Source organism: Rattus norvegicus, chromosome 1 (assembly GCF_036323735.1).
Source record: "Rattus norvegicus strain BN/NHsdMcwi chromosome 1, GRCr8, whole genome shotgun sequence".
NCBI classification, from domain to species: domain Eukaryota; kingdom Metazoa; phylum Chordata; class Mammalia; order Rodentia; family Muridae; genus Rattus; species Rattus norvegicus.
Window position 1 is genome coordinate 69,805,168 of NC_086019.1, and position 23,087 is coordinate 69,828,254.

At 39.8% G+C, this 23,087-nt stretch overlaps 1 protein-coding gene and 1 long non-coding RNA gene across 11 annotated transcripts in view; one reads left to right on the plus strand and one right to left on the minus strand.

Annotated features, from left to right (window-relative positions):
* The window catches only part of LOC108349017 (uncharacterized), a 78,136-nt gene that overhangs the window by 18,805 nt on the left and 36,244 nt on the right, over nt 1-23,087 (minus strand). The window contains exon 4 of one of the 7 annotated variants that reach the window (XR_010059526.1): nt 1,674-14,032. The exons of the other annotated variants lie outside the window; for them this stretch is intronic. This is a non-coding gene — a long non-coding RNA (uncharacterized LOC108349017). The remainder of the gene's footprint in view (nt 1-1,673; nt 14,033-23,087) is intronic. 7 annotated transcript variants of the gene reach the window in all.
* Nucleotides 4,447-22,844, plus strand: Zfp677 (zinc finger protein 677). 4 transcript variants are annotated; one of them, XM_039100183.2, is made up of 4 exons: nt 4,447-4,699; nt 13,857-13,946; nt 16,008-16,134; nt 20,677-22,844. In XM_039100183.2, exons 2-4 carry the CDS (start codon nt 13,938-13,940, stop codon nt 22,425-22,427), a joined length of 1,887 nt encoding a protein of 628 aa, XP_038956111.1. In that variant the 5' UTR covers nt 4,447-4,699; nt 13,857-13,937; the 3' UTR covers nt 22,428-22,844. The 4 variants fall into 4 exon arrangements, with proteins under 4 accessions (XP_038956111.1, XP_038956120.1, XP_063133099.1 ...); XM_039100192.2 differs by having other exon boundaries at nt 4,559-4,699; nt 13,862-13,946; XM_063277029.1 differs by lacking the exon at nt 4,447-4,699 and adding an exon at nt 8,063-8,202 and having other exon boundaries at nt 13,862-13,946.

Below are 23,087 nucleotides of genomic sequence, written 5' to 3' on the forward strand. Positions count from 1 at the left end.
ACCCATCAGGGAGAGTTTCCTGATATGTACTAAGACTGTTCTCTATCTTGCAACCAAAGGTTTTGGTGACTTCAGCAGCACCATATACTCTTGGTAGCCAAGAAGAGCATTGGCAATGACTAGCTTTCTTCCAGATTCCTCTGAGGCCTCCAATAATTCCTAGGCAGCCAATTGATACCTGGTAAAGAATTTCATTTAATAGCCCATGTGTCTGGGAGCAGCATTATTTACCCATGTGAAACACTTCTGTTCAAAGTGTTCAAAATTATAGTCCCTATTAACTTGTAAGAGAGTGGGATTTCAAGTGTCTTCTTCACATAGCCTTATATGTGGTAAACCCAACCATTTTTCTTCTTTTCTTCCTGCACCATCTACAGTTAAACATTTAGCACACAGTATCAATGCCCCATCCTTTTAAATCTCATGTGTGCTACTCTTTCCCAGATGATATTTTTTTTAACTTGGATTGCAAAATAATAGGTTTCCATGTAGCTTCTTCATGGACATCTTGTATGAGTTGACGTTTCAGCAACCCCCTCTCTTTTCCACAACTGTACTGTATATTTGAACCATTATGTTCCCAGTATTCTTACTCCCTACTTTCATATCACCTATATTCTATCCACCCTATCTTCTTCCAACTGCTTCTAATGGTACATTTCTGGTTTCCTGCCTTCTACATGTAATCTACATGTTCTTACTTGAACATATAAAACTGTAATTTGGATGCTAGGATAGGAAACCTATTTACTCATGTATCAGCTAATAGGCATCTACAGTGATTCCATTTCCTCAATGCTGTCAATAAAGGAGCAATGAACATAATGGGTATGTGCTCAGTGACAAGTTGGGAAGACTTTGAAGTTAATAGCGTGCCCAGGTATCCGCTTCCTCTGAGACACCTTGTAGAAATCTCCTTAAAACATAGGATATTAAAAAGAATAGCAAAGGAAGGGATGACATAATGCAGTGATTCTCAATATTCCTCATGATGAGACACCTGAATAAATTTCCTGTACTTCTAGTAACCACAAAACATAGAATTATTTCATTGTTGCTTCATAAAAGCAGTTTAGCTGGTATTATGAATCATAATGTAAATATCTGATATGCAAGGTATCTGATCTGCTACCCTAAAGGAATCATGATAAAAGGGTTGTGTGCCACTACTATAATGGAGAAGATACAATAAATCCTGCAGAGAATCTCCCCAAACTCAGATATAGACAATTTAATAGCTTCAGAAAGTCCCAGAAACTGGCAAGCTTCACTAGTGTAAGAACTTCAGCAGTAAGGGCTGCTGACACTATTAGACAAGATTACCTGCACAGAAGATGTTCAGATCAGTCATGAAGCACACTCCAGTCAAGGTACCTGGACTACACAAGACAAAACAAGCTTTCTAGAGGAGATTGTGAGTGGCTTGAAAGAAATACTTTGAACCTCAAATGAGCTGCCTGTATACTGTGTAGTGCAGGTTCATTAGGCACAGGGTCATATAACTCATTGAATTTTTGTGCCTCTATCACTGAGTCCTCAATCACTGTTGTAAATCGCTGCATTAAAATTCACTAGTCTGAGTCAGCTGATGGGTAGAGCCTCTCAAAGGACAGCATTCCCCTGTTGACAAGCATAACAGAGTGTCATTAATAGTGTTAGGGATTGGTGCTTACCCATGGGATGGGTCTCCAGTTGGGCAGGATATTGGTTGGCCATTCCCTCATTTCTACTCCATTTCCATCCCTGTATTTCTTGTAAAGAGGATAAATTTGGGTCAAACTTGAGTTATGAGTTTTTTGTAGTGTCTCTATAGTAAACAGAAGTTTCATGATAAGGAGTCAGGACTATGCTTATTTGTGGACACAAGAAACAGTGTTTAGATTTCAGTGAGGCATTGTGCAGGTTTAATAATGTGGTTGTAGATTCTCCAAGATACATGACTTCACGTGCATTGCGTAGGGAGTGACTTTCCAGGACCAACCATGAATTTTTCTGTCCTTAAGGGTGTCTTAAGATCAATTAGAGAGCTGTTGGTTACCACTGAAGTGTGGTTGCCACTAATGCGCCCATAATTACAGAGTTACCCTGACATGGTGCCATGGGGATCTTTGATGTGTTTCATAGGCATTATTCTGTGTAAAACTGTTGGGTGACTCCCTTGGTTGGAAGCTTGCATTGTGCCTCTGGTATCATAAAAGGAAGAATTTGCTTAAATTTATATTGCCACCTGTCTGATCTCACTATGTAGAACAGGTTGACCTTGACCTTGACCTTGAGTTTCCCCTGCTTCTGTCTCCTGAGTGCTGTTTCTGAAAGCTTACATGGCCTTGCTCAGCTACACATAACTTTTTCTTATTATGTTTTGGCAATTACCCAAGATAACTGTACAACCTAATTGATAGACATGAGTTATGAACTGGATCTTATTTCTACTATTCCACTCATTTGGGACTCCAATTGTTATATATTCATTTCCATGTGCATAGAACATATCCAATTTAAACAACACTACTTACATAATGTAAATAGAGTAGCAATGAGACTGAAAGAGTAATAAAAATCTACCGCCACCACCACATCATAAGGCAATCCCAGGAACAGAAGTCTAGCAAACCTTCAAAGAAGTTCTAACACCAAGGCTACAAAAAACAGGAAGAATTCTTGACTGTGTTACCTTATATTAAACCAGATAATGATAAAACCAAAAAGAAATTACAGACTGTCGTGTTCATGTAAAATTTGTACTCAATAGCTATTTCACATATGTACACACACACAAACACAGAGTACATGCCTGTTCTGTGTATGTATGTTTATGTGTGAAATATTGCCCACTTTCACCTCCTATTTCTTTGCTATTTTGGTCCATAATAGCAACAATTCTCTGTAGTGTTCATATCTATTCTTATTGCTTGGGACCCACTGAGATTAACCAGAGTCATTTGTGAGACTGTGGGTTTGGAGTTATGTGATGTGCTCGGCACAGGATAACAATTAAAGGGAGCAAGTCTAATCCTAGAATCTATCCAAGGCTATGAATATATTTTTTATTCACCTAAAGTGATTGGTCTCTCCGAGGCTTACTACTTCCATCTACTAACCTAGACCTAGACCTGGATGCATCTAGCCTCCATACAGTCCAATCTAGGCCTAGAATATTTTCAGCTTCTGAGTCTTGCTGCTGAATAATCTCACCCATTCTCTGTTTTTTCTGATCTCTTGCTGGCTGGTTCTACTCAGCTGTTCTGACTCAAGCCCTTCTCCAAGGCGACTGATTCAATCTAGCTTCTCTCTCTTGGCCTCTACTGATTGCCTCTGCCTGGCTTCATACTAATTTGGGGAATATGTTCTGATCTTCTGGCTCCTTCTCATTCTCTGCCTTTTTCTGTCTTCACCTGCATGTAGCTTATTCTCTCTTCAACCTGTCTCTGTAAAACTCTCCCAGTAAAAACTGACTCCTTCCTTTCTCACTGCCCCTTACATATCTTCCCATTTCTCCCTCTTCCCGTGAAAGTTGGGTATATCCTATTCTGTCACATCTTTCTCTGATTACTCAGTTTGTCTACCCATCAATTAGACATCACTTTCAGACATGGGTGCTTTCTTCTACAAACTAGCTTTACCTTCTTTGTTTGGGATTAAATCAGTGTACTAAGGTTGTGTCTCCATTCCAGCCAGAGGGATTAAAGCTGTGTGTTAAGAGCAGAGCCACACTATAGCACAATCCCAGATTCACAATGTGATTAAATATCCTGCAATACTTGGCCAGCCTCTGAGGAGGTAAAGTGTGGCCTTTCCCTTTTCTAGACTGACTGTTGTCTTGTGAGAAGCTAGTGTGTGTAAGTACCGTTGCTATTGGTTACCGATTACAATCGTTGTATGGAGTCTAAAGAATGGTGTATTTTAGCCCTTCCTTCTCTTTACCTTATTTCATAATCACCTCTTCTTCTTCAGTGTTCCCAAAGCTATAGGCTAGGTGGTTTAACTGATTTTTTTTTTTAAGACATATATAGACCTTATTTTCTGCATCTGGGACACAAAAATCTCTGGATCCAATAGAAATCTGTTTCACCTCACAGCACCTTTAGCTTGAGTCACAGAACACAACCCTAGTATTGAGTTAGTAAACGGACAAGACCACCATCTAGTGGTGAAAGCAGTATATCGTGGGATGAATTCAGCTCTGGGCTAGTAGCAAAGGCTTGACCACTGACTTCCCTCAGTCTAAATCTAAGATTCGGAAATGACTTCACCTAAGGCAAAATTGCAGTAAGGAAAGACAACCAGAGCTGGGGTTGGAGGGACTGGCTTCCGCGGTGTGGGGCCACTCACCCGGAAACAGAAGTAGGATGGCCATTAGGTGGTTGTTGCGGAAGTGTGTGGGGTGGGCGTGGTTAGTGGGCGTGGTTAGAGGTGTGAAGTGGAAAGATTCTGTTTTAACTGAGTACTCGAGTGATGCCAGGCAAATTGAGCTAAAAAGACTAAGTCCGAATGGCGAGTACCCAATTCCGGAAGGAGCTGCAGGTCTGCATCCTGCGAGATCGCGTGGTGCAGATCTGGGTATAAAAGACACAAGTTGGGGTCCTGTGGGGACCCAAAAACTACCCTATGCCGCAGGTGCCGCATCGGACATCCTGGGAGAGTCAGCAGTCAGTGGCCCAGCCCGGGAACCGCAGTCAAAGGCCCTGAAACCTCCCAGGTCAGAGGAGTTGCGGGGCTGGGAAACGAGGGTCGGGGTGGTAGTTGTCCGAGGGGCGGGGATACTCGCCTGAACCAGTTAAAGGCAGAAAAGAGAAAAGCTGAGTGAACTCTACAAAAGTAATTAAGGAAAAGAAAGCTCTACCCTTGAAAAGGTTTATGAGCACCACGTGACCAGAACGGGGTGGGGGGTGTGGTGGGCGGGTTTAGAAGAGCTTCTCTAAAGATCCAAGCCCTGGTGACAAAAAAATCCATTATTCCCATCCTTACAAGAGTGAGCCACCTGGCCCCTAACTGCGCAGGGACCGGTTACCGTGGTCTGATTCTCTCCAGAAACTGAAAAATCTCCTCAGATGCAGTTTCCTGGCTGCTGGCCTAGGAGTCTGCAGTGCACCACAGCCCAGAGAACCTGGATCCTCCCAAATGTTATTAAAATAACCTTTTAGAATATTTGAATTTATCTATTGATATTTAAATGCAGTTCACTTTGTTTAGGTGAAAAAGACAAAGTTCTTATAATTTACATTCATCCACCCTAACTCTCTTGTTACACCACACCAGGGGACTTGGTGACTCAGCATCCCCACCCCCCACACTCCCAACCCCAGAGAGCTTTTAGATACTAGTTGTAACAGCAGTGGCTGTAAATGTAATGGGATCTAAAAGTGTGCACCAAAACAACTGTTAAAACTGCAGTGTTTTTGTTTGTTTGTTTTTTCTTTTACGTTGTCACTTGACTATGGTGTGACTGTGAATTTCTCCCAAGAAGCGGTGCAATGCCTGCACCCTCCTCAGAAGATTGTGTACAAAGAGTGGGTATTGCAGAATTGAAGCAGTCTGGATTTTGTGTGTGAGAGAGAATATTTTGCTTGCTCTCTACCTTATTCCCCTTCAGGGTCCTGGGAAAACAAGTGTACATCTGTGTGATCCCTTCATGACAAAGTCTTGCTAGGTTCACAGTACATTCAGAACCTCACTAGTGTAGTGCTGTCAGCACAGTCACTCAGTTCCGTTACTTCTGTTCAGTTTTAACTGAGCTGTGAATGGATGTGGGTTTCCGCCATGCCAAGTGGCAATGAATTCTAAATATTTTCAGTATTGGGGGTTCACTGTAAAATCCTCTTTTTTTTTAAAGATTTATTCATTCATTTATTCATTTATTTTATGTATGTTGCTCTCTTCACCACCACCACACCAGAAGAGGGCAGGCATCAGATCTCATTACAGATGGCTGTGAGCCACCATGTGGTTGCTGGGATTTGAACTCAGGACCTCTGGAAGAGCAGACAGTGCTCTTAACCACTGAGCTATCTCTCCAGCCCCCTAAAATCCTCTCTTTATCTACTGAGCACAGTTCTGTGGTAGAAATCCAGGGGCATTCAGAAGAATCTCGTTCTCATGTACACAGCTCACTGATCACTCACATCTGCTCACCTGTGGAGCAGGACAAGCGCCCTAGAATACAGAGAGACAGGAGACAGTAGCTAAGAATCCTGGTATGTTGGAGGATGGGTGAAGGAATGGCAAGGGGTTCAGGTAAAAGTGGGACATGAAATCAGTTTTGCCACAGTCTGTTTCAGTAGAAATAATCCTGGAGACTTCCTCTGAGAAAAATCTCAGGGTTATCCTACTGTAGAGATGAGAAGACTTTCTACAGAAGAACTGATACTCGGAGGCAATAAAATTTTACCTGACTGTGCATGTGAGTGATGCCATCCTTATTCTATGCGCATCACTGATCAGGTCTACACACCATTATTAAATAGTTTTCATTTCAGTGATTTTAATGTATTATAAAATGATGAAAATAACTCTAGGTGTATTTATATTGTTTTGAGATTGAGGGGCTTTTGGTATTCTAGCACATTCTCTACATTTTGGTGTTAACTTCCCGATTCCTGAAAATAATACAAACACAGGTTTGATAAGAATCAGGAGCTACATTTGCAGACAGGTAAACACTATCCTATCTTCCCAGGGACATCTCCTATTGCCTGTTGTCACAACAATTCCAAGTGGTTTCCATTGCTGTGACTGTAATATACTGTGAGATCAGCTCTAGGTGTGATCCTCCTTGTATTTTCCTGCTCTGTGCTGTTCCTTGGTACTTTCAGGATGACTTTCTGTAAAATATCCAAATAAGATTTTACTGCTTTCCATAGTCAGGGCGTTTAAAGGAAATTCCTTATTTTACAGTATCTTGAATCTTTGGATATGAAATCAGTTTATAGAAGAAAATTTATATTTTAAAGTCATTTTCTTTTCTTTTTTAAGAGCTGTATTCTGTTTACATTATTTGCTTCAAGAATATTATCCATTTACATTTTAAATATACTAAAATAAATGAATTTGTTATTGTTTAGGGTCTTAAGTGTGGACACTTTCTAGGCGGAATTGGAATGTCCATACAGTATCCTATGCCCTACAATGAAGAAGTTTTTAATATGTACATATTGGCCATTTTAACTGCTGTTAAGCATTGTGTGTTCAACTCAGTTGCTTATTTATTGATTATCTTATAATTTTCTTCCTTGGTAATTTTTGATAGATCCTGTGTTTTTATCAATTATGTTATAAATATATAGCTAAGAAGTACACCTGTTCTCTTAATACTTTTAATTATTGCTGGTCCCATGGATTTTTGGATTTTCAAAACTGACAATATCAATGACTTTCAGAAATACTACATATTTCATAACACTGTGTTCCTTTTTAATTTTTGTAAAACACTTATGTGCTCTAGTTCACATTTTCCTCAGTTCCTTCAGCAATTTTTCATTTTACAGACCTTCACTTCCTTCAATCACATTGTCCTTGTAGAGACTTTTCATCTACCTAGTAAATTCACTCGAGGATTATGTCTTGTTTCTTTCTATCTATCTTTTCTATTAATCTTTTTCTTTCTTTCCTAATTTTTATTTAATATTCAGGGTTTTTATTTATGTTTACATATTATATATATATGAGTGTTTTCTTGCATGAATAACTATATATCCTTTACATCCTAGAATTGTAGTTGGGATCCACAGTGTGGGTTTTAGGAATGTATCTTGGGTCTCTGCAAGAACAACAGGTGCTCTTAACCATTAAGCCATCTCTGACTCACTGTCTATTAAGTTATTTATTTGAGTAGCAATAGTACAAAATAGTATAAAACCATTCTGCTCATTTTTATGTAGATGATGGAAAAATCTTCTCTTTACATAGGCATGTATTATTTCTTTTTTTTTTTTTTTCGGAGCTGGGGACTGAACCCAGGGCCTTGCGCTTCCTAGGTAAGCGCTCTACCACTGAGCTAAATCCCCAGCCCCCTAAAGATTGTCCTTGTATTGTTGAAGTGTTGACTTCTGTGCGCACATATCTGGTTGCAATCCTTATTCTTTTTTTTTCCCCCGGAGCTGGGGACCGAACCCAGGGCCTTGCGCTTCCTAGGCAAGCGCTCTACCACTGAGCTAAATCCCCAACAAGTAGTGCACGAAGTCCTTCGAGCCGGAAACGAACCAGGTATTATTTCTTAACTTTTTCTTTCATTATTGTTGTATGTTAGTGTGAATTCTGAAACAAAGGTACAACCTACTTAGTCTGTATATATTCAGTGATGAATACTTGGTATAAACATGTAGTGTACTATTCTATGGGGAAGGCTTTTTCTCTACCTCTCAGAATTCCTTAGTATTCAAATTCAGGCCTTAGTATTAGGCTTAAAGATTAGTGAGCTTTCTCCCTTCCACAATAGCTTGTCTCTTAGCATCGTCCTTGTTCAGTTCTGTTTTAGACAGCTATGTTTGTAAGATTTCATGCATGTAGCTTCTTTGACATTTCCAGGAGACACAATGTCACAATGTCCTCTGGTTTTTACAATATCCCTGCCTCTCTTTCTCAGTGAGCCCTGAACCGTAGTGCAGGTGTTGGGTTGTTTATGTATCAGTTGGGACTGACCATACTCACAGCTCTGCATTTTGACTAATGTGTGTTTTGTGTAATAATCTTCATGATTACAAAATGAACTTTATTTGATGAGGAGTGACGGCTATGTTTATCTGTTGGAATGAGGAGAAATATTTAGAATATAGTGAGGGTTATGCTGATTGAGTAAACTAGTGGTTGTAGGTTCTTTTCCAAGATCCTTTACTTCACTAACTATTGGATGACGTCATACAGGTGAAGGCAGGTACAAGATAGAACAAGGCCTGTCATCAGACGAGAAGGAAGGATGGGCGGAAGAAAAGTTTTGGAAAGAGGAGGAGACTAGAGCGAGGGAGGAGAGAAGTGACAGGGAGAACATGGAGGCAGATGTTAAGATTCCTCTCTGCACCTTTACAGGTTGTTATGAATATTCTTAAGGAATGGATGTGTACAGGACTTTCTGTGTCTAGGTGGGCAATTATATATTATCAATTGGACCAGAGGTTATTGTCTTGCGTTTTCTTTCATGTGGTGAAATAAGTTCAAAAAAGTATGTGGTGGCTGGAGACACTGGGCTGCCATGGAATTGGGATGTATATTTCTGGCATGGTGACAACCTGCCTTGAGAACTAGATGGGTAGTGAAACTGTTGCCAGGCTCTGAGAGAAGCCATCCGTAGTGTGATATGGGATAGAGCAAAGCGGGTAAGACACTTTGCTGACTGAGATGAAGATATCTACCAGATATCTTGAGGCATTACGGTGCAGGACCTAGTGCAGGGGAAAAAGACAGCCTTTTATTTTTTATAATTTTATAGCAACAGCTAACCCTAGGGAAACTGGCTAGTTTTCCAGAACCAAGTATGATTTCCCTCTTGATGAGAGGATCCTAAGTCCAAGTAGAAAGCTGTTGGTTGCCACCAAAGTATGTATGCCATACTTGTGCCTGTAGGATTATCCTTCAGCTGGGAAGGACTAGTCTCCAGGAGGCTTTAAGGTCAGATCCATCTCATGTCCTTCGAAATCTCTGTCCAAAGTACACAGCTTCTTCAATAATAGCGACTCACCTAGCTCACAACCATGGGTAGCAGCCATAGCCTATAATGTTTTGGGAGTCTCCTGGACAGCTGTGACCAACAACTTCAAAGCAGGACTCTCACCCCTGGTGTGGGCCATTTTGTTAGAATATTGTGGCACTTGTAAGGAGCATCATCAGCCCAGATTCAAAGTTTTTATTTACACTTTAAATGTGTATGCATACACAGAGGTATATGTATCATTGGCTTTTTTGCTGTCTGGAGAAAGATGATTCCTTATGACTATTTGAAACATCTTTCCTGTCTCTTCTTCCTAATTAAATCCCTTCCATGGTTTTCATTTCCTTACTGAAATCTCTTCTTTGCTGTTGTTCTTCTATTACTCCCACACATCCCTCAGTGTTCTTTATTTCCTTCCTCCCTGGGTTACCACATTTACTTTAGGTGTACTAAGTGAACTAGGAATTTCATTTGAGAGCAAACATGGCAATCTGTCTTTCTGTGACTGGGTTATGTCACTCCTATGATCTGTTCCAGGTGTATCCATTTACATGTAAAGTTCATGGTTTCAATTTTCTTTACACTGAAATAATATTGCATGGTGTATATGTACCACATTTTCACTATACATTTATCAGTTGAAGTGAGTTTTGATTGTTTGCCTTTTGAAGCTATTTGATTTTGTCTGCAGTGAGCTTGGGTGAACACATATCTGTGTAGTAGATTCCCCTGTGTACATTTTGCCTCTAATTTATTATGTACTTTACCACTTTAGTGAATTGAGTTGTGTCAGTTTATGACTATCTTCAAATGCACTTATGTTTCCATCAATTTTTTTATTCATTTGTTTTACATTCAGATTGCCCCTCATCCCTTCTCTCCTCCCAGTCCCTTACATGTCCCTTCCCTCATTACCCCTCCCCTTTTCAGAGAAGAGTGGGACCCCCCTTGAGTACCAAGCCACCCTGGGACATACAGTAGGCCTAAGGCATCCTTTCCCACTGAGACTCAACTATACCGTCCAGTTAGGAGAAGAGAATTCAGTGGCAGGCAACAGAGTCAGAGTCAGCCTCCACTCCAATTGTTAGGGGACCCACATGAAAACCAAGCTGCACACATGCAACAAATGTGTAGAGGACCTACTTTCAACCCTGCATGTTCTTTGGTTGGTACTTCAGACTCTGTGAGACTCCATGGGCCTAGGTTAGTTGGTTGACTCTTCTGGCTCTCTCAATCCTATCCCCTACTCTTCCACAAGACTCCGTGCGCACAGCCTGATATTTGACTGTTGGTCTCTGTAGCTGTTTCCATACCCAACTGGATGAAGCCTCTTAGGAGGCAGTTATGCTAGGCTCCTGTCTGCAACCATATCAGAGTATCTTTAATAGTGTCAGAAATTGGCTCTCTTACATGGGATGGGGTACCAGTTATGCCAGTCATTGGTTGGCCATTCTCTCAATCTCAGCTTTCTCTTTATCCCTGCATATCTTGTTAGCAGGACAACTTTTGGGTTGAAGGCTTTGTGGATGGTTTGATGTCTCCCTTCCCCCACTTGGCTATAGGAGGTGGCCACTTCAGTCTCCATTTAACCCAATGGTTGGAGTCTGAGCTAAGACCAATCCCATGGACTTCCTGGAACCTCCTTGGCCCCAAGTTTCTAGCTTCTCCCAGAAATGTCCCCCATGGTTTGCTGTTCTCACTCATAGCCCTCTCCCATACACATCTCCCTATTACTGATCCCATCCCCATTCCCCTCTTTTCCCCCTCTTCTACCCTGGTCCCTCCCTTCATCCACCTCTGATGACTATTTTGTTTTCCCTTCTAAATGAAGTTCATGCATCCTCCCTTCGACCCTCCTTCTTACTTAGTTTCTTTGGGTGTATGAGTTGTAATATTGTTATTGTATATTTTATGGCTAATATTTATTTGTGAGTACATACCATGCATGTCTTTCAGAGTTTGAATTATATCTCACTCAGGATGATATTTTCTAGATCCATCCATTTGCCTGCAAATTTCATGAATTTTTATTTGTAATAACTGAATAGTATCCCATTGTGTAGATGTACCACATTTTCCTTATACATTCTTCAGTTGTGGTACATCTAGGTGGTTCCAGTTCTGGCTATTAAAAATAAAACTTCTATGAACATAGTTGAGCAAGTTTCCTTGTGGTATAGTGGGGCACCATAAGGGGATATACTCAGTACTTGTATGCCTGGGTCTTGGGGTAGAATTATTTCCAATTTTTTGAGAAAACACCAAATTGATTTCCAAAGTGGCTGTACCAGTTTGCACCCCTTGAGTGTTTTTTATATGTGTATATGGATTTTTCCTAGATGAATAAAAGTGTGATTCCTTATAACTATTTCAAACAATCTTTACTGTTATTCTGTGTTTATATCTGTCACTTCTCCAAATTAAATCCTTTCTGTGTCTTTCTATTTCCTTCTTCAAACCTCTTTTGCTCTGTTTTTCCCTTTTTATTACTCTCTCCCCACATGCCACAGTGGTCTCTTTTTCTTTCCTGAGTTACTGTATTTACTCCAGGCTGTCAACTCACATCTGAAGATTTGGAGCTAGGACCTTCCTGTGAAGAATGTAATGTCTTTCTGGGTCTGGGTTACTGTACTCAATATGTTCTTTTCTAGGTTCATTCATTTACTTGCAAATCTCATTATTTCAGTTTTCTTTACAGCTGAATAATATTACAAAATATATATATTTAATTTTCCTTATCTATTTATCAGATGAAGGATGTTCAGGTTATTTCTCTTTTTGTAGCTATTTTAAATATAGCAGCAATGAACACGGATGGGTGTAGCAGGATGTTGAAGCCTTTCAGAATATATCTATGCTACCTGGTTCCACCTCTCCTCTCCAATTGTCCAGAAGCCATTGCCTGGCCATACACTGGTACACCACTGCTAGGCCACCAGCTAGGAGAGGGCAGGGCAACGTCGGTATGGGTGGGATCTGCAGTTTGCCCCTTCCCTCTTGGGCATTAGATGCTGTGGCCAGCCTGACCAGGAGCAGGTGAAACAGAGCCAGGAAGAGCATTATCAAGGTCCAGTTAGGAGTCAGTGGGGTCTGGGAAGGAGGCCTTCTTTCAGAGTCTTAGGGACACAGTTCCTTTAGGTGAAGGCCTTCTCCAAAGTCTTTAATGAAGAAACTCTTGGACATGAGCTTAAATTGTTCTTCTTTCTTTATTGGAGATGAGTTTGAACACATTCACTTTATTCGGTGTGAACTAAGGGTTATATAGCTTTTGGGTTCGAATATTCAGGATGGAAAAAAGTCATTTGCTAAAAGCTAAATTTCTGAGATGCCTCATTAACATGGAGAACTAGTCCAAATGCTGTAATAGTGGTTGACTAGTTGTAACCACCTGGTTGGGGAGGGGGCACTCTGAGTTATATGCTTTGTGGCAGTCATAGGAACAGGGAGGGCATTAGCCCCACTCCAACCAGTCTCAGGATGAGATTCTAATCTCAATTTTTTAGATTTTTGGGGATTGGGCATACTCCACCTCCACTATTCCCTATCAGTTCCTCAGGAAGCATGGTCCATATGCCCCACATGTGCCAAAGAGTAGAACTTCTATTTGTTTAACATAAGGGTTTACTTATTGAGGGATCTCCATTTTGATTTTCAAAGTGGCTAGATTTTTTTTGTTCATACTGTCTTTATTCCACATGATTGTGGGTTTTTGTTGTTTCTGGCTAGATTAATGGTAGCATTCTTCTCTACTGTGAGAATTAGTAGTTTACTGTCTTGAACAAGGATGACTATTTCCTACTTCTCCTGAATCTATCTATTCTTCACATGAAATGTATTCTTTGTCATGTTCTCATGCACAATTCCTCTGATTCTCCTGTGTGTATTTTGCCTCCAGTTTTATTATGTACTGTGATTCTTTAGTGAAGTTAATTGTTTTAATTCATGACTATCTTCAAATGCACTCGTGGCCCCATCAACTCTAAGAGAGGTTTTTGTTTGTTTGTTTGTTTGTTTCCGCGTGCAGCCATATTATTGATGGTGCTTTTCTGTCCAAGCTTTAAATGTCATTCCATGCTATCCTGGCTTTGGGATCATTAACTGGACAGGATACCTGGTAGAATTCTGTTGCTTTAATGGGCCTTTTCGTGTATCTGACATTGTTCTTTAACAGCATTCATTATGTTTTGCTTTTTCTTTTGACTCCTTTACATGAAAGGGCAGCAAACCAGCTATCCATCCTTACTGAAGCAAATACAAATAAAAGAAACAGCAAGAAAAGGCTGATTTTCCTGGAAATATGTCTCAGGTCAGTGGTCATATCCATTATTTTTATGGAAAATGTTACATTTGAATCCATTGAAATCCTTTCATTTTCTGCTTCTGAAATTATCCCTGCATTATATAAAAATAGTTACAAACAAATACTGTAACAAAATATTCACCTATAGAGACTATACACCTGAGTGCATTTTTATGCAGTTAGAGTAGTCATTGGGCACAGAAGCTCTGGAGCCTCAGATGTGATTTTATGTTTTCACTGTCAAGCATACCTTTAGGAGCTGATCCACCACCAAAAACAAACAAACAAACAAACAAACAAACAAAAAGTGACAGAATTAGAACTAGGAAAACAATTAACTTTATATACTTTTTCATAACTGGTGGCCATTAACTGTATTCAGTCCTACTTTGTCCCCTTATATTTAACCTTTCATTTTCTCTGTTATCCATGTTCTTCTGGACCTATGTATACATTGTTTCCACAAATAAATATTATTGTCGATATTCTGTACATGAGGGAAAACTTGGTTTGTTTCTTTCTGACAATCTATGATCTCAACATTGTCGTTCTAAGTCCAACATTTTCCTACAAATTTTTATATCTACCCCTTAAAAATATTTCATTTTATATGTATCATGTTTATCTGTTGATAGACCATTAAGATGAGGCCAAGACTTTGCTGTGATGAAAAAAGGAGCAGTAAACATGTAATATAAATATCTCGAGTGAGGTATGGAGTTCTCTGGTATATTCCCCGGAGTGAAAGAGCTGGATCTAATGTTCATTGTATGTTTAATGTTCAATCATCTCCAAACTGATTTCCACAGTGGCTGTATTAATTTGCAACACAGACAGACAGACAGACAGACAGACAGACACACACACACACACACACACACACACACACACACACACACAGTGAATAAGACTTCATTCTGTCGACATCCTCTCAAACACTTGTTGTCAGACTGGATGATGACAGCCTTTCTCCCTGGGCTGAGGCACTATTTCAAAGTAGTTTGAATTTTCATCTCTGATAGCATTTTAGGGATCATGACCACTTTCTGCAATATTTGATTCTGTCTTCCTCAAGTATCTGTTCAGGACATTTGCCATTTGTTGATTGGTAGTTTTATTTCCTTAAAATTGTAATTTCTCTGATTCTTGGTAAATTAAAGATATGAACCCCTATCCAGAGTATTGCTGGTATAGATTCTCACCCATTATCTGGGTGTCTTTGTTCCCTGCTAATTGTGTCTTTGATGAACAGAAACTTTATTCATGTTGTCCCATCTGATGATACTTGGGGATAGTTTTTTTGTGTTCTTTCTAGTTAATAAATTCTCACCCATCAAAGTATCCTGAGAACTCTTCCCTACATTCTCTAAAATTCTGTGTTTCTGATCTTCAGATTTTTTGATGCATTTTGCATTATCTAAAAGTACAGCTTTTAAAACCACATTTCCTCATTACAGAGTTCCTACTGAGACATGCACACTGTGATTCTGTGGGACATAAACACAGCATCCATAACTGCTTTAACCATGTCTATGGTGATTTGAATATGCTTGGCTCAGGGAGTGGCACTATTTGGAGATGTGGCCTTGTTGAAGGAAGTGGGTCACTGAGGGCATGAACTTTAAGACCCTCCTCCTAGCTGCCTGGGAGCCAGTCTTCTCCTAGCAGCCTTCAGATAAAGGTGTAGAACTCTCAGTTCTACCTGCACCATGCCTGCTTGAACACTGCCATGCTCCCTCCTTGATGATAATAGACTGAACCTCTGAACCTGTAAGCCAGACCCAATTAAATGTTGTCCTTATAAGAGTTGCCTTGGTCATGGTGTCTGTTCATAGCAGTAAAACCCAAACTAAAACAGTGTCCATACCTTAAATGTGCATCATGCTTCAAGGATAGACTTTGTGAGACTACTGGACTACTGCACTATCCTTTTTAATAGAGTGAGAATCTCTGTGAAACAGAATGTGACCACATTAGAAATCATCTTTTTGAGTAATTAAGTCTTGGTTTATCCAGGAAAGCATTGTGCCTGGTATCACTTGGTTGAACTGTACTTTTCTATTTAAGGGTATGTTGGCATTCAGAGATGTGGCTGTGGAATTTTCCCAAGAGGAGTGGGGATGCCTGGACTCTGCTCAGAGGGCTTTGTACATTGATGTGATGTTGGAGAATTACAACAACCTGGTCTCTGTGGGTAAGAACATTTTGCTTGTAGAATTCCTGCCTCATCGTCTATATTTGTGGACTTAATGGGTTGTAAGCTCTGTTAAACTGTCTTGAAAACAATCGGAGACTAAAGACAGTTTGGTAGTAGAAAATAACTGTTTTATAGTTTTGGGCTTTTTTCTTTCCATCTTTCATTTACAGGTATTACACACCCTTTGTTTTGGTTCCAAGATGAATTCGGCAACAAGTAGCATATAATATTTCTACCCATATCTTTATCTTTTTTCTTTTTCATTAATTTATGTAATCACCTCACATTCTAATCACAGCACCTCCTTCCTTGAAATACGCCCCCCTCTCCATCCACCAACCGTCCTCTTCTCCTCTGAGATAGGGGAGGACACACACACACACACACACACACACACACACACACACACACACACACACAGAGTACCAACCCACCCAGGCACTTTTAAGTCACTACAGGAGTAGGCATATCCTCTTCCACTAAGGCCAGACATGGCAGCCCACTTAGAGGAACAGGATCCACAGGCAGACAATAGACTTAGGGTAAGTCCCTACTCCAGTTGTTGGGGGAACCATATGAAGACCAAGTTGCACATTTGCAACATGTTTGCAGGGGAGGGGATAGGTCCAGTCCTTGTATACTCTTTGGTTGGTAGTTCAGTCTCTGGGAGCCCCTAAGGGTCCAGGTTAGTTGACTCTATTAGTCTTAACTGTGGAGACCCTATACCATTCAGATTCCTCAATCTTTTCCCCAACACTTCGACAAGGCTTCCCGTGTTCAGTGTAATGTTTAATTATGTGTCCGCTGCTGGGAGGAGCCTATCAAAGGACAGTAATGCTAGGGTCTTGTCTGTGAATCCAGGATGACAGATATAAACATAGCTTGAGCCTCCAAGGTAGTTGATGGAGGAAGGGAGGCCTGCAATGATCCTCGAAGTATAGCTCAGCACATGCTCCTCAGAATTGTCAGATGTTACTATGGCCTTTATTTTTGTCTGTCTTGTACAGGGCATCTCTTTATCCAGGCCAGCAGTGACAAATATAGCTATCAACAGTGTCTTTACATGTTCTATCACTGTGAAAAGGCTTTGAACAACAAAGAGGCATCAAAGTCTCACAATGTGGCCCTGTGAATCCACTCCCAAAGCAATGATAGTAGTAGTTTGTTTCCTCTATTCACACACAGATCTCCATGGACACAAGGCTGACTGGCATGATCATCAAAGTTAAATTCACAGAGGTCTCCAAGGAATCCAGGTTTATAGTCACAGAACTGAGCTCCAAGAACATCCTGATATGAGGGAACATGTAGACAAGGTGGGGATCCACAGTCATCAATTCCCAACTCACAGTTCACATTAGAATACTCTTGAGGACAGACACACACATATCATTCCATCTCGTTGAGTCACTTTCCTCATTTATGCAGGGATCAGCAACACATTAATCCACTTCAATGTCACAGTGCCTGCCTTAGTACACAGGCACACTGAAACAGAAGTAGCCATTGATTTGATCCTGTCACACAGCTCCATTATCGTAGGAGCTGGAAACACACTCACAGAACCTGCTAGCGTATCCAGCAGGACAGATACAGACACAGTGCTCAGGATCTTTATGACAGGTGCCTCCATGTTGAGAAGTGTTCCCTCCCCAGGGATTAGTGGCAGTTTCACAGGTTAGACCTCTGTAACAAGGGGGGCATTTGCACAGGAAGCCTCTTTCTCCTGGAGTATTCATACAAGTGGTAATTCCTCAGCAGGGACTGGAGAAGCAAAGGTCTTTAGTTCTTCAGTCTTTGTCCAAATAATTGGCTAGATCTAAGCAGCAATTGTTGTCTTGTAGAAAACCCTTGTACATATAAATTATTTTTGACAAGAACTTAAGAGATACCTGCTATTGTTGTTCTTGCAAAATGAATTCTGGAACCTCAAATTATTACAAAACTGGGTAAATCCTCTCCTACTGAGGCCTTTCAAGACAGACCAGTTAGGGGAACAAGATCAACAGACCAGCAATAGAGTCAAGGTAGGGTAAGCCCCTGCTCCAGTTGTTGGGGGACACACATAAAGACCAAGCTGCACACATATTAATATTGCGTACTAGGGACCTAGGTCCAGTCCTTGTATGCACTTTGATTGGTGGTTCAGTCTCAGGGAGCCCCCAAGGGTCCAGATTACTTGACTCTGTTGGTCTTCCTGAGGAGTTCCTATCCCTTCCAGGTTCCTCAATCCTTCCCCCCAACTCTTCCACAAAACTTCTCAAGTTTGATCAATGATTGCTAATGCGTCTGAAGCTCTCAGAGTACAGTTATACTAGTCTGTTGTCTGCCAGCATAACAAAGTATCATTAATAGTGTCAGGGATTGGTTCATGGCCATGGGATGGATCTCAAGTTGGGCCAGTCCTTGGTTGGCCATTATATCAGTTTCAGCAATGTCTTTGTCCCTGCATTTTTTGTAGGCAGGACACATATTTGGTTGAAGATTTTGTTGGTGGATTATTACATCATTTCCTCCACTGGGAGTCCTGCCTGGTTACAGGAGGTGGCCACTCCAGGCTCCATATTACCCACTACTAGAAGTCTCAGCTAGAGTTCTACTCTCATACACTCGCCAGAGCCTCCCCCATTCCAGGTATCTGGCACATCCTTGAGATGTTCCCCTCAGCCCCCATCACAACCTATTTGGGTTCACTCTGAGCCCTTTTTACCTATATATGATCACCACCACTCCATTCCCCATCTGCTTTCCCACCCAGTTTCCTTTCTCCATCCACTTCCAATGAAAGTTTTATTTCCCCTTCTGAATGAAATTCAAGCATCTTCCCTTGAGCTCTCCTTATTAGCTGTCTTCTTTGGATCTGAGGTTATCCAGTATTTTATGGCTAATATCTACTTATCAGTGAGTACATACAATGCATGTCGTTTAGGGTCTGAGGTCTACTTCACTCAGTATGATATTTTCTAGTTCTATCCATTTGCCTGCAAATTTCAAGATGTCCTTGTTTTTAATAGCTCAATAGTATCCCGTTTTATAAATGAACCACATTTTCTGTATCCATTCTTTAGGTAAGAAGCATATGGGTTGTTTCCACTTTCTGGCTACTACATATAAAGCTGCTATGAACATAGTGAAACAAGTGTCCACGTAGGATGGTGAAGCATCTTTTGGGTATATGCTCAGGAACAGTATAGCTGGTTCTTGAGGTAGACCTATTCAGTTTCTGAAAAACCCTCAAATTCATTTCCAGAGTAGTTATTCAAATTTGCACTCCCACCAGCTATGGAGGAGTTTTCCCCTTGCTCCACATCTTCTCTAGCATGTGTTGTCACTTGAGTTTTTGATCGTAGCCATTTTGATGGGTGTGAGATGGCACCTCAGAGTTGTTTTGCTTTGCATTTCCCTGATCACTGAGGGCTCTGAACATTTCTTTAAGTGCTTCTTGGACATTCAAGATTCCACTGTGGAGAATTCTGTTTAGCTCTGTACTCGATTGTTTATTTGGGTTATTTGGGTTGTTGGTTTCTAATTTCTTGAGTTCTTTATAAATTTTGCATATTAACCCTTGGTCAGATGTAGGGTGAGTGAAGATCTATAGGATGCCAATTTGTCCAATTAACAGTGTCCTTTGCCTTACAGAAACTTTGCAGTTCTATGAGGTCCCATTTATCAATTGTTGGTCTTAAAGCGTGAGCCATTAGTTTTCTGTTCAGGAAATTGTCTCATGTAGAAATGCTTTCAAGACTATTCCCCATTTTCTCTTAGTGTATCCAGCTATATATTGAGGTCTTTGATCCACTGGGACTATTCCCCATTTTCTCTTAGTGTATCCAGCTGTATATTGAGGTCTTTGATCCACTGGACTTGTTTTGTGCAGGGTAATATAAAAGGATCCATGTGCTTGTAGGCAACTCACCTATGCTGGCTGTGCCTCAGGCAGACCTAACCCATTTTTTTTCTCTTATTGAAATGGATTGTTTTTTCATACAGTGTATCCTCACTATAGCTACCCAACCCTCTACAGTTTCTTTTGAAACTGTTTCTTCCTGTATCAAATAATCTAGATTCTTGGATATCTGGGAGAATGCTTGTTTTAAAGATCTCATACTTATTTTACGGGGAAAAAAACCCTTCATGCTTTTAAGTAACCTTTAATCTTAGAAGGAATTGTGTCTTCCAACCAGTAGTATTTTTTAAATTAATAAGTGCAAGTGCTGTGAACATGGAATGGAATTAAATTCATCATCCCTTTTTGAAAAAAATTTAAATATACAAACATGGATTTTACATACTTAGTGAGCGCCATCCCAAAGCTAATTACTGATACCTAAATTATGTGGGCCATCTTCCTAGAAGGCTTTCACTGTTTTTGTAAGAATCCATTTAATTTTAGTGAAATAAAAGAATAGAATATTGGGTGTTTTATTCTGAATGACTGCTGTTTGACTTACCTTAAAAGAAATTGTTGCCAGATAGTTATTCATCAAATATGTAATTTTGTAATAATCCCTATTAATCTGAATTATACTCATTTTCCAGAGAACTATTGCATACATGATACTGTTCATCAACATGTGAATACAGAAAAAGAGTCTTGTCAGTATAATGAGCTTGGCAAAATTCTTCATGAACACTTCAAATGTGCACTTTATAAAACTAGTATAACTAGAGAAGCCTCTAAAAACCACAGATGCTGTAAGGTCAGGGATGCCTCCGTTGACTCATCAAACCCAGATCAACATAAAAGCACATACAATGGAGAAGAAATTTCTAAATCTAAAGACTGTGAGAAATCTTTAAATTTGTGTTCCAACATTAGACAAGATCAGAGACTCTACACTACAAAGAAAGAGTACAGACAAAAAAAATATGATGACCATTTCAGTTCTACATACAGTTTCATGCAACAAACTAATAACTACATTGGAGAGAAACCATACCAGTGTGGGAAATGTGGAAAATGCTTCAGTACCTCCTCAAATCTCACTGTACACCAGAGAATTCATACCGGAGAGAAACCGTACAAGTGCAACCTTTGTGACAAATCTTTTTCCCAGAGCACAACTCTTAAAACACATCAAAGACTTCATACTGGGGAAAAACCTTACAAATGCAGAGAATGTGGAATGTCATTTCCTTACTTGTCATCCCTTAAAGTTCATCAGAATTTGCATCCTGGAGCGAAGCCATACAAATGTAAGGAATGTGACAAATCCTTTACTATAAAGTCAACTCTTATAAAACATCAGAGAAATCATACTGGAGAGAAACCTTACACATGCAATGTTTGTGACAGATCCTTTAGACAATGTGCAAATCTTAAAACACACCAAAGACTTCATACAGGAGAGAAACCTTACAAGTGCAAAGAATGTGGAAAGTCATTTACTCAGTCATCATCCCTTAAAAAACATCAGAACTTGCATACAGGAAAAAAACCTTACAAATGTGAGGAATGTGACAGATCCTTTACTGAGAAGTCAACTCTTACAACCCATAAAAGAATTCATACTGGAAAGAAACCCTACAAGTGCAACAGTTGTGGCAAATCCTTTAACAGTTGTACAAATCTTAAAACACATCAAACACTTCATACTGGGGAGAAACCTTACAAGTGCAAAGAATGTGGAAAGTCATTTCCTTACATGTCATCCCTTAAAATCCATCAGAATTTGCATCCTGGAGAGAAGCCTTATACATGTAAGGAATGTGACAAATCCTTTACTTTGAAGTCAAGTCTTAGAACACATCAGATAATTCATACTGGAGAGAAACCCTACAAGTGTAATGTTTGTGACAAATCCTTTAACCAATGTACAAATCTTAAAACCCATCAAAGACTTCATACTGGGGAGAAGCCTTATAAATGCAAAGAATGTGGAAAGTCATTTCATTACTGGTCATCCCTTAAAAGCCATCAGAGTTTGCATACTGGAGAGAAGCCTTACAAATGTAAGGAATGTGACAAATCCTTTACTGAGAAGTCAACTCTTATAAAACATCAAAGAATACACACAGGAAAGAAGCTCTACAAGTGCAACATTTGTAATAAATCCTTCACCTGGTGTGCATCTCTTAAAACACATAAAAAGTTTCATAGTGGGGAGAAACCTTACAAATGCAGAAAATGTGGAAAGTCTTTTCCTCAATTATCAACCCTTAAAAGACATCAGAAAATTCATGAAGACAAGGGACATACTGGGGAGAAGCTTTACAAATGTAATGACTGTGACAGATCCTATATCTACCATTCGTCATTTAGAAGGCATCAGAAAATTCATTCTCCATAGAAATTATACAAATGCATGGAATGTGGTAAGTCCTATATTAAACTGTCACAACTTAAAATACATTATAAAGTCCAGACTGGAAAGAAACCATACAAATGCATGGACTTTGACAAATCATTAATCATTCACATTTTAAAAGACATCAGAGTATTCATTCTGAAAAGAGAGGACTTTACAGATGCAAGGCATGTGATAAATCTTTTTATAATCTCTTGGAGAACATCATAAAATTCAAACTGGGAAGAAAAATACCAATTGAAATAATGTGACAGAGCATTTATCTTATATTCTCTGCTTACAAATCATATTATACATAATGTAAACATAATGATGTTTGTGAAATCCTTAAAATAGTTTATATCATAAAAGAGTATCATAGAGTTTATATTTAAATAAAATTCTGCAAATGTGTCTGAAGAGTTGTGTTTTTTAATGTGTATAGGTATTCTGACTATATGTATTTTTGTACACAAGAATGCCTACTACCTATGGAAGCCAGAAGTGGGCTGCAGATTCTCTGAAGCTGAGGTGTTAGGCAATTGTGAGCTGCTGTTTGTATGCTGGAAATTGAACCCCTATTCCCTGGAAGAGGAACCAGTCAGTGATCTTGACCACTAAGCCATTTCTCCAGCCCTTGGGAAAAGATAATAAAAAAAACAT